The following is a 12891-nucleotide window of genomic DNA, read 5'->3' as shown; positions in this document are numbered from 1 at the left end:
GACGTGGAAGAAGAAACAGGCAAAACTGCTATTCTCCCAAGAGCCAAGATATTGTCTTTGCGAAAAATGGAGAAGGAATAACTTAAAAGATCTAACAGAAAACAACAACTTATTCTTGTTACAAATAATTGTAAGATTGTACGTCATTAGGAAGGCCTTTCCATGGATCCTGAATGGAATGAAGACTCTGATGTCGTCCTATCTGAGGAAGATGATGATGAAAAGGAAGATGACGATGAAACGGACGACAGTTATCACTCAGCAGAAAGTCAGCCTGAAAGTGGAGAAGTGTTGAGTGACAAAACAGTCCCTGTGAAGGATGACAAAACCTCCGCCTGTGAGACACGCAGTGACTCTGACAGTGGAAGAGCTGCAGTGTCTTCAGACATTGTCCATACTCCTCCCCGGAATCTGCCAACAGATCAACTATGTGAAGGTCGCAGGTTATTGACAGTTGGTGGAAATGCCCTTGATGGAAGAGTCTTTGGAAGTAAGTACTCTCATTGTGGCCAGGACCATAAAACTTAATAAAATCACAATGTATAGTGGCACCTTATGTATAACAGAAATCTTTAAACAGGTTGTCTCATTGTATTCCATTGTTATTGGTTATGAAGTCTGATTTTATAATCAGTATACATGTATTCGGTAATGTGATTCAAAATACAGAACATCACTTCAGTTCTTGACAAAATGTTCATGTGGCAGTTGTATCTTAATTGTACACAATATACCAATCTAATAATCACTGTTGTTTTACTTCCTCAAGAAGAGGATTGTGATGTGCAAATTCCAGAGGACACATTCAAGGAAAACAAAGGTCAGCAAAAGTATTTTGAAATTATAATCCACTTTGGTATTTCTTAAGATCAGGTACATCAAAATTGTTATAAAGGTTCGAATAGGCTATTGCACAGCATTTTGTTTTCCAAATGGAATAAACTTTGGCACATGTGTAGTTAGTAGTGGGGTATGATCTATGTGTTCTACTTTTGCGATATTTTACGTTTTGAAATATACACAAAGAAAAAGGTTAAGCACACCCCTATTTCTGAACCATGACAAATGGCAAAAATCATGGCATAGGATGACTGACCACAGGAGCTGGGCAATACCAATGTTATCGGATAGAACAAACATTTGACAACAAATAAAGAAGATATTGGGGAGTTGTGATTGAAATTTACTGTCAAAAAAACAGGTACTGTTTTTGACCTCAGACAATATGTCAAAAAAAGTATGGAGCTTCAGGATTAAGTAAACGAGTTACATTTGATGTTTTATGTGAAAATGTTCCTTAATAACCGCCACGTACCCGGATGACGCATTCCACCCTGCGTCTCATGCCTTCAGTCAGATGTAGGATCTGTTGATGGGTCAACAACAACAACATTGTAGATATCACTTCAATGAAATTGCATCACAATACTTTGCAGACCACTATGACGTCATTGGTTACCATGACGTCACAATCAAGTGACATCACAAATGGCTCTGCTACTGAAGCTGTTTGCCTTACTTTTTTACACTAAGACACTGCTTATTACTGTCTACAAACTAAAAAAGTTGGAAGAATTATGTTTGATGATGAATAATATCTCACCCTCGTGTCTTTTGATAGCAAATATATCAACACTCGTTGGTAAAAGTGGGAAAACTACTCGGCAAGCTTCAGAGTTTTTCCACACGAGTTGATATGTTTGATGTCAAAAGACGAGGTGAGAGTCTCTATTCGTTGACATGTATACTGTTGACATATCCAGGTGAGCTTCAGTGCCGTAGCATTATTGTTAACATATCTATTTGATTTTATATATTTCTTCTTATCCTGTATTTGCCTTGTGAATTGTGTGTGTTTCTTCCTTTCGTTTGTGAGTGAGTGAGCTCATCACAATCTGTGTACGAATCTGAGTATGTTAATGTTTGATACATGATTTCTTACTTATTATGCAGGAGGTGACACATCTGTATTGGACACATCCATAGGTGAGTTGTGTTCATATGATACTATTATTATCCCCCGTCACGAAGTGGAAGGGGCATATAGGAATGGGTGCCGTCCGTCACATTTCGTTTCCTGAGCAGATTTTGAAAACCGTACTATATTTCTTCATCAAACTTGGCACATAGATAGGTCTAGTGGTGAACTGGTGCCTTTTGATAGTTTGGGATTTAAAAAAATAATATTTTTCAAGTTTCCATGGCAACGACTTTGATATAGACTGAAAATGGCGGTAGTCCTCGTTTCCGGAGCAGATCTTGAAAAACATACTACATTTCTTCAGCAAACTTGGCACATAGATAGATCTAGTAGTGAACTGGTGCCTTTTGATAGTTTGGGATTTTTAAAAAAATTACTTTTTCGAGTTTCCATGGCAACGACTGATTTAGACTGAAAATGGCGGCAGTCCTCATTTCCGGAGAAGATCTTGAAAACCGTACTGTATTCCTTCATGAAACTTGGCACATAGATAGGTCGAGTGGTGAACGGGTGCCTTTTGATAGTTTGGGATTTTAAAAAAAATTATTTTTCGAGTTTCTATGGCAACGACTTTGATTTAGACTGAAAATGGCGGTAGTCCTCGTTTCCGGAGCAGATCTTGAAAACCGTACCATTTTTCGTTACCAAACTTGGCACATAATGTCATCTCACAGTATTGAATACATTTCCTTTCTTGTCGGTAAGTTCTGCATTGCTTGAGTGTATGTTCCTCCAAAAGTGTCATGGACACAGTTGTTGCATTCTCTGACTAACTTCATACAGAAACACAACTCATTACAAATACAACAGTGTAACTGTAAACCTACTCAACTGTATAGACAATATATATTCTTGTCAACCATACTCTGTACTTCACTTGCTTGATAATGGTGTTAGAACCTACACCGAAACCATCGCTCCTAATTGTAATAAAGAAGTTGTTCGTCCATATGTCTCATCCTTACTCATTACAAATTCAGTAAAATATTCTATCATAAACTGCAGATGGAAAAACAACACCAGTAATAACTTTTTCTTAGTGCTGCAGTGAGGCCATTTACAAAAAGGCCCAGTGAACATAGTTCACAGGAGCTAATGCATTGCACACACCCGACATGTCATATTGACGGGAGATGTGAGTATTTCATGCTTGTTATTACTCACCTGTGGGGATTCTGGGTAAGGATAAAGGTCCCCAGCAACCTATACCTGTTGTAAAAGGTGACAAATTAAATGGATCGAATTGTGACAATGTTCATTCCATGTCATCACACCCAAATTGTGTGGATCAATCCTCATGCTGTGAATCACTGCACTGTTTGGTGCAGACTTGATTATTTACAATTTAGCTGGGATATACAAATAATTACAGAGGTATATCATTGTTGAACACTTTGAATAAAATATTCTCTACGATAATAGATAATCTTGTTAAAAGGTGGATATCCTCACAAACTTCATTGTCGGAATGTCAAACAGGTATCAGATAAAATTATTCTACTATTGATCAGGCCTTTACTCTTTATTTATTGATTCAAAAGCATCTCAGGAAAAAAGGTTGACATGTTTACTGTATATTTGTAGATTCATAACAAAGCCTTTGACTCTGTGGATTGACTGAAGTTATTGTATTTATTGCTTAAATCTGGTATTCACGGAATCGATTAATATATAATTGGTACAAAAATGTCTAACCATCTGTACGAGTTAACAGGTATGTAAGGACTGATATGGTTACAACAGAAATAGCCGTTAGGTTGCATATTGTCACCTGTTCTGTTCCTATTGTATGAAGAATTAGTTAAAGAAATAACCTCAAACGACAGTATGGGAATCTTTATTGACGACACCATTCATGATTTATCTATACTGTTGTTTGCTGACAATGTTGCTATCTTCGTTGTATTGTTGCAGAAGATAATTTATAGGTGAATATTGCTTTAAATGGGGTTCATCCATTAATGTAAGTAAGACGAAAGTAGTAGTATTAAATGTCAAGAACTGAGAAACACATGAGAAATGGACAATTAATGGAAGCGCCATAGAGGTAATCTCATACCATAAATATCTAGTGTATTATCTTTTCCTGCAGAGACCCTTGACGACCCTGTGTAGAATATGTCTTCAACAACCGATGCTTGCTGTAAAATGCGACAAACGGGATCGGGTTGTCAGGCTCGCTGACTTGGTTGATGCATGTCATCTACCAACAATACTACGATATCAAAGAGTCGAAATCCCTAACTTACTATTCAGATTTCAAGCTTCAAATCACGCCAGAAAGATATCTTGTAGGCTTAAAAAAACATTAAACTTGAGCCGACTATTAACAAAATGTAGATGTAATTGTCATGATTTGCATATCAGAGCCCCCAAACTCCTGAAACAGAAAATACTACATATTTTTACTACCACCATGGTACAGAGTGAGTGAGGAATGAGTTTGGTTTTACGCCGCCTTTGGCAATATTCCAGCAATATCAAGGTGGGGGACACCAGAAATGGGCTTCACACTTGTACCCATGTCGGGATTCGAACCCGGGTCTTCGGCATGACGAGCGAACGCTTTAACCAATAGGCTACCCGACCGCCCCCAATCGTACAGAGGATGAATAGCATGTGTTAATAATTTGCCCAGAACCAGTGACATAAGAATAAAGTATTTTGTAATCAGGCCCTTTTATGAAAAGTTTCTGATACCAATGCAGTCTGGTGACGATAGTCTCTTAATTAAGCTATCTCTATTACTGCATCATATATTTCGCAAGAGAACAGTCCGTTTGTGAACAAATGTCTTCGTTACTTGTACAGCATATATTAAGGCTCATTCGTTGTAACATTTACGCCTTAATTTAGACATAATGTACTATTAGTCGTCTCGGCACATACACGAATAAACTGTCTGTCTTGTCTGTCTGTCACAGTGTTACTGTGTACGATATATTATTCAAGAAAGGATTTTGCTTAATGACTATGAAATGTGTTTTATGGATTTTATTTACAGCCCCAACACCTATCACAGTCACTGGTGCATCTCACAGTAATTTGAACCAGAACCTTGCCATAGGCATAAACTATGGGTCTGTTGTACAATCTGGCGGTAAGTCCGTTTACCACATGTCTGTAAGTCTTTAGTCAAGAAGAATGTAGGTCATCGGCCCTTATTCTCACTGGTGGTTCATCGTGATTTGTATGCAACACTGATATACTGTGGTTGCCAAAATACACTATGTACACTATATAGTGTATTATGTGGGAATTGAATACTTAACCTATAAGGAGTCTCTCAAATGGTTTGTATGGTAGACAAACACGGCGAAGTGTTTGATGGTGTTCACAGGAGAATATTAAAATTATGAATAGACAGTTGCACTATATACGTTTTAGGTATATTTTTCTTGTGAAGAAAATAATATTTTTCAGATCCTAATAAAAGGACCTTCTTCATAATTATTTTTGCAATGTATACACCACCTTTATTCTCTATGTATGTTGTAATAACATACAGTCTCAACCTTAGATGGCATGAACTGCTACGAAATCTTGCTAGTACCTGTCTTAATTGAGAAAGAGAGATTTATTTGGAGTAACCTGACCTCACTGCATCTTCATTTTTCTATACCTTTGAAACTTTGACAGTAATGACCAAACGACGAAATGAGAAATCCTTTCAAATGTCTTTTTGGGGAAACAAACTACATATGTACATTGATTCCATAAGTTGAATCTTCCAATAAACCTAATTGGAATATTTTTTACTTATCCTGCATTACTCCTTAATGCATTCCCTGCTTACCTTTCGACAACAAAAGACAGTGCACCGCGACGGTTTTGGGTGAAGAAAGTTGTTTCACATTCCACTCCCTTGCTTTAATACGGACCATCGCCGCTGTCATGTGACCTTGATGACAAGTCAACTTCCTCTGATCACTGCCTGTCGCGATCCAGCAAGGACATGTCTCAGCGGAGCTCTATAAATTGGATAATTTTAGACTTTCAGCTTCGGATATATACGCTTCAAAAAAAGAAACTTGACACTGATTTTCAAAATGTAATATAATGCGATTGTTTCAAAACAGGACACAGAAACCATAATTGAAACACTGTTTGAAGATCAATGTACACAATGTTCAAAACATTAATCGTGTCACCTAGACAGACACACGTACACGATACAGTTAATGTCACAGGGGTACAGAAAATGTCAGTTTCGGTTGTGCCCACCACATGCATCGGAAGTGTTTGTGGCGGTGGATTCCTTCTGCGAACGCGTCGATCCAGCTCGTCCCACAGATGCTCAATCGGGGACAAATCTGGTGACCAGACTGGCCAAGGTAATGTCTGGATGTTGTTATTCTGTAAGAAGTCCTGACAAACACATGCAATATGCGGTCGAGCGTTGTTCTGCTGGAACTGTCGGGCATGAACGTTGATGTGAGGAAGAACGTAAGGCTGTAGGATCAAGTCTCTGTAACGCACACCTGTTAATGCACCTGCCACATGCACGAGAGGCGTCCTACAACCGTGATGAATTCCGGCCCATACCATGACACTCCCGCTGCCAAATGGGACAACCTGCTGCACGCAGTTAGGGGCGTAACGTTCATCCCGACGTCTGTCGACACGTGCACGCCCATCAGCACGTGTGTGTAGGAAACGGGACTCGTCAGTAAACAGTACATTTCTCCACCTTGCACGTGCCCATCTAATCCTCTGTTGGCACCAAAGCAGACTGTCCGCCAGATGACGTTGGGTCAATACATGACGTCGAACAGGTCTTCGTGCAAAAAGTCCAGCCTCCCTCAGTCTGTTGCGTACCGTTTGATCTGATATTCTGCGTACCCCAGGGATCTGTGTGGTTGTAGACGTGGCTGTGGTAGTGCGGTCTCGGAGGTTTTGCAGGCGGATGTATCGATCTTGTGCTTGGGTTGTCACACTTGGTCTTCCTGACCTTGGTCTGTCGTCAACTCTGTTGGTGTTGTTGTATCGAGTCCACAGTGCGGAGATTGTCTGTCTGGATACACCAAAGTGCCTGGCCACTTCTTGCTGAGTTGCTCCAGCTTGTAATCTCCCAATGTTGTTGTTCCGTTGAGCTGCATTCAGTCTTGGCATTCTGTCACCGTCTCTACTGCCGTTATAAGGACTGTATAAACAGTCCGCCAATAGTGTTGGCTGGTTATTAGCGGTACGGAAGACTCCCGAGTTAGCTCCCTTGTCTTCGCTCTTCTCTCTCTCATTTGTTTGTACTCGCCTCGTGGTTTTCGAAAATAAAACCTCTCGCAACCGAAAAGCCTCTCCATCTTGTGTCCCTATCGTCAGTGGTCTAAGAGTGTCCGTCAAACCCCACTGGCGTGGTGGCAGCGCTACAGACAAGTTCCCACACCTGACATTCGGTTGGATTGTGCAAAACACTCACAATCGCTTCACAGCAGATGATCGGTCAGTATTGCTTTTACTGGATAGCACAAGTTACACCCTCATCATGGCTAATACTACGAGAGCACCTAAACAGTGGTGTTTAACCAAACACGAGACAGTTAATTCATTTGAGAACTGGCGTCAAAATCTTTTGTACACATTGTCACTAGATCGGAACATTTTTCTCCATTCCTAGCGACAGGTGCCACATGGCTCAAGAAAACTGCCCATGCTCCCTTGCGTGGATTTACCGATGATAATGAGGAGGTTCCCGTCGCGTTGCGACGAACAGCTCTACAAAAGGTCAGTGCCCTGGAACTTATACTTGGACAAGTAGCTAATTATTGCCCAGTTATCTCAAGGAACACTATGGTGAAGAATTCTACATCAATTGATCAGATCTGGCAAGTTATCAGACTCCATTATGGATTTCAGTCTACCGGAGCTCACTTCATAGACTTTTCTGACATTAAGCTTGACCCTGAGGAACGCCCTGAAGATTTATATCAGCGTCTCATGGCCTTTATTGAGGACAATCTCATGCGTCGGGAGGGTGCTATTACGCACCATGGTGTGATAATCGACGAGGACGAGGAACTTTCTCCTACTTTAGAGAACTTTGTTATACTCACATGGCTACGATTGATTCACCCTGAATTGCCAAGACTGGTCAAGCAAAGATATGGTACTGAACTACGCTCACAGACTTTAGCTTCCATCAAACCGGAAGTCTCGCAGGGGCTTTCACCTCTCCTAGATGAGATACGTACAGGGGATGACGTGAAGATTATGAGGGCCGCAGCGTCCTCAGATGGCAACCGATCGCGAAGATCTCCATTTACCAACAGACCTCCAAAGACCTCCCCTCAACCCCCAAACAAGATGTGCCCTCTGTGCAGTCAAGCTGGACGTTCAGACATACGTCACTTTCTCAGTGTGTGCCCACACCTACCAGAACATGACAGGAAATACATGACAAAGGCTCGACAGATATCCCACATTTTGGACATCAATGACAATGAGGAGACAGAGGATGCTTTCACCATTGACCCCTCAACATTATCTAAGTCTACAAACCTCTCAGCACTAAGGATTCAGGTCCGTCAATCACCGTAACTAGATGCTTTCCACCATCATCATGGTGTTCGCCTCACACTCGACTCTGGAGCAACCGGCAATATGATTCGCCTATCAGCCGCAATACGTCTAGAGGCTAAGATTACCAAGTCATCACAGTCAGCCCATCAAGCAGATGGAAGTCACCCCTAGAAGTCGTTGGAGAGACCTGCATGACATTTGCGGGCGATGACAAACAGTATTTGTTCGAAGGCTTGGTGGTTAAGGACCTCGATGTCGATGTCATTGCAGGAACCCCCTTCCTTGAGTGCAATGATGTGTACACTTGACCAGCTAAACGACAAGTGCACGTCGGGGACAATGCCACATATACTTATGGCTCTACCGACGAACCAACCACTCGTCACACTGTGCGGCGTGCAAGCCTCTTACTTGCTCCCCATGTTGCTACAGTATGGCCTGGCGAATATCTGGAGGTAAGCCTTCCCGACGACATGTACTCTCAAGATGGAACCGTGGCAGTTGAGCCACGTATCGACTCTAGACAAGTGACTACAAAAGACGACTACATGTGGCCTCCACCTAGCCTCTTAGCAAGTGTCTCAGGCAGGATCCGCATCCCAAATTTGACAGATAGTCCACAGACCGTGAGACGACATGAACACTTTTGTCAAGTCAGACCAGTTGCTACCCTACCGGACAACAATGCAACAGCCCATGACCATCCAACTTCGTGTCTTAAAACCTCAACTGTTCATCACCAGGGAGCAAACTACTCTAGCGATGTCAAGTTAAACCCTGATTCTACTATTCCCCCATTGGTAGTGGCCAGTTTCAAGTCGCTTCTTGAAGAGTATGACACTGTTTTTGACCCGCGGTTCCAGGGTTATAACGGAAAGTCGGTTCCATTCCAAGCTGTTGTGAACATGGGACCTGTACTACCGCCGCAGCGCAAAGGACGTGTTCCCCAATATTCCAGGGACAGACTTTTAGAACTACAGACAAAGTTCAACGAACTCGTAGACTTGGGTGTCTTTGTCAGACCTGAGGATGCCAATATATGCGTAGAGTACCTAAACCCATCCTTCCTAGTCAAGAAGTCTAGCGGAGTCTTGGTCACTGCCTTTGCAGATGTTGGACGTTACAGTAAGCCACAACCATCCCTGATGCCTGATGTTAACTCAACTTTACGCCAAATAGCCCAGTGGAGACACATTATTAGCACAGACCTCACAAATGCCTTTTTCCAGATTCCACTCTCACGTGAGTCTATGAAGTACTGTGGTGTAGCGACCCCCTTCAGAGGAGTGAGAGTCTATGCCAGGTCAGCCATGGACATGCTGGGGTCAGAGACTGCTCTTGAAGAGCTCATGTGCCAGGTGCTAGGAGACTTACTTGAAGAGGGAGTAGTTGCTAAACTTGCTGATGACTTGTACTGTGGCGGGGATACCCATGAAGAGCTCTTACATACATGGAAGCGTGTCTTACAGGCCCTACACCGGAATGGTTTCCCTCTGTCAGCCGCTAAGACTGTTATCTGTCCGTCTACGGTCATGATTCTGGGTTGGATATGGAACCGAGGCACCATTCACGCTAGCCCCCACCGAATAGCGACACTCTCGACAAGCGCTCCTCCAGAGACAACACGGGGACTTCGTTCGTTCATTGGAGCTTATAAAGTACTAGCCCTTGTCATCCTTGGATGTGCCACCCTCCTTTCACCGTTGGATGAAGCCTTAGCAGGTTCACAAAGCAAAGACAAAATCATATTGTCAGACAACTTCTCAACAGCCTTTGCTAAGGCCCAGGCTGCATTGAGTTCCAACCGTACTATTGTGCTTCCACGTCCGGAGGATCAGTTATGGATCGTGACTGATGGTGCTGTCAAGTCTCATGGTGTCGGAGCAACACTTTACGTCACACGCGACAGTAGGCAACTTCTAGCAGGTTTCTTTAGTGCCAAACTTCGTGGACGCCAGGTTTCATGGCTTCCCTGTGAAATCGAAGCGCTTTCTGTTGCTGCGGCCACGAAACACGTCAGCCCCTTCATCATCCAATCTCACCACAACACATGCATTCTTACTGACAGCAAGCCTTGTGTTCAGGCATTTGAGAAATTGTGCAGGGGTGAATTCTCAGCAAGGCCACGCGTATCAACTTTCCTTTCCACAGTCAGTCGATATCAGGCTAATATTCGTCACCTGGCTGGATCAGCAAATGTACCCTCAGACTTCTCAAGTCGGAACACCCCTGATTGTACTGAGCCAACTTGTCAAATTTGCTCCTTTGTCCGGAAAACTGAAGACTCGGTTGTCCGTACAATGTCAGTTCAAGAAATCATCGCCGGAGATGCTAAGTTACCCAAGCACTCCAGTTGAGGAGTGCTTCATACAGAGTGCTTCACAGTACCTAATTTCATGCCGCTGACATCAGTACGCACTCATGCAGGGGCCAAAGAGGATGACGACACTGAAGGAGACAAGTCCATGGCAAGCTGCCATAAACCACCAGACCCCCCTCATATTCCTCTAATCCTTTCTAGTCCTCCAGAGAATGACCCTCTACCTGAGTATCAGACTCATGAGATGCCTGCACCAGCCTGCAGTTCCCCTACTATCCAAACAGACCAAGAAGATACAGTCAGCGATATTCCCGGCCACGTCTACACCTCTGAACCCGTGACTAGTCAGTTACAGACACAGAGGTACCCTACACGCTCACGTCATCTACCCGGCCGTTAACGTGACTACGTCCTTGACTGATATAGACAATCTGTGAGTTTATTCTCACGCGAGTCATTGTGTACTCACACAGTGTGTTGGGCAGAATAATCCCATAGACTTGAGGGCAGTCTACCCTATGACGGTCTACCCTATGCTTCATACATTTTGTTTGTCACTATTCCCATAATGTTACCACGTTTTCTTGTACATTATAGGCAATGTTTGTGTTAGTTTCGTTGTGTTAGTGTATGGTACCACCATTATGTCCATCTTAATTCCCAGGCAGAAAGCCCACTTCTTTACTCAGTTTCTGTCACTGGCCTTCTGGAGAAGGAAAGAAGAAGTTACGCCAATAGTGTTGGCTGGTTATTAGCGGTACGGAAGACTCCCGAGTTAGCCCCCTTGTCTTCGCTCTTCTCTCTCTCATTTGTTTGTACTCGCCTCGTGGTTTTCGAAAATAAAACCTCTCGCAACCGAAAAGCCTCTCCATCTTGTGTCCCTATCGTCAGTGGTCTAAGAGTGTCCGTCAAACCCTACTGGCGGTCGTTGATGTTGATTTTTATACCCATTCAGCAGGGGGGCCTGCATGCAGGATCCTGTGCTGCACGTTTTTTACAGCAGGGGTGGAAATTTTTAAAAAAACTTCACTTGCCATCGGACAAGTTTAAAGCCAATTTTTACTTGCCTTGATTTCATTTTCACTTGCCCAAATAATTTCAAAACAAAACTTCAAATCATCAATATGTGTTTATCTCTTTCAACACCGTAGGCCGGTTTTCAGGCCAAGAAGCATCGAGTCCCCAGACACCGTAGGCCGGATTTCCGGCCAAGCCGTAGTCACGTCAAAATAGTATATATTTTTATGGACCTAGATCCACCTGTAATATGATTCATTTATTAAATCTGTCACATTTCACAATATCTGAAATACATATTCTATTTCAATTTATCATTTTTGATCGATAAATTAAAAAATTATTCACTATTTCACGCGATGTTATTGAAAATATAATTCTCAGACACACATTTCGACAACGGGTCCACATCGAACATGTCAAAGAGCAAAATAAAGACGTTTTAAGCAAATCTTTAAATATATTATACAAAGTAATAAATAAAATCAACAAAAATATATCTAAAAGTAATCAAACTTACATCTAAGTTATTATTTTTTTTCCATCTTTTCGTGCGATCGCGTGTAATGTAAGTCAAATGACATCTCGGCTTTCGTCGCCTTGAATTCTCGGCTCGGACACAATGTTTAATGCAAAAATATATGCATGAAAAATCTTTGTCACAGCTCGTAACCTAGCACGATACATTCCCGAAGTTCCATATTTGTAATATATATCGTGAGTTCCTGCTTAAAACGTTCAGAATAACAGGATTTAACAAAAATCTTTCGCCAACTTCTGAAATTTATCAAACACGAGCTTGGTATCACAGCTGTAATTTGATTGGCTGCCTGAGGTCACGTGCTCAAAATTGACCAAACACGAAACTTGTAGCAGATTTCGGCGAGAAAGCGTCATTAGAAACAAATTTTAATCCAATGAATTCGCTACGAAAAAAAAACATGCGATGTTACGAAAGCACAATTACGAAATTTCTCTCAGCTAATTTATTGTACCATTTTACCAGTAGTCAGACATGTAGACAGTGATAGTAATTTCCAATATTACTTGCCTCCAG

General features: G+C 42.1%; 1 protein-coding gene across 2 annotated transcripts in view; it reads left to right on the top strand.

The window, feature by feature from the left end:
• Positions 1-12891, top strand: part of LOC124125735 — a 47405-nt gene that overhangs the window by 23416 nt on the left and 11098 nt on the right. For both annotated transcript variants that reach the window (XM_046489109.2, XM_046489104.2), the window contains exons 2-5: positions 151-490; positions 770-820; positions 1954-1986; positions 4986-5081. In XM_046489109.2, the coding sequence (XP_046345065.2) occupies positions 163-490; positions 770-820; positions 1954-1986; positions 4986-5081 (508 nt within the window). In that variant the 5' untranslated portion in view covers positions 151-162. The remainder of the gene's footprint in view (positions 1-150; positions 491-769; positions 821-1953; positions 1987-4985; positions 5082-12891) is intronic.

The sequence above is a fragment of the Haliotis rufescens genome, unplaced genomic scaffold (genome assembly GCF_023055435.1).
Source record: "Haliotis rufescens isolate VD_foot unplaced genomic scaffold, xgHalRufe1.0.p SCAF_5, whole genome shotgun sequence".
Taxonomy (NCBI): Eukaryota; Metazoa; Mollusca; class Gastropoda; order Lepetellida; family Haliotidae; genus Haliotis; species Haliotis rufescens.
This window is presented reverse-complemented; position numbering and strand designations above follow the sequence as displayed.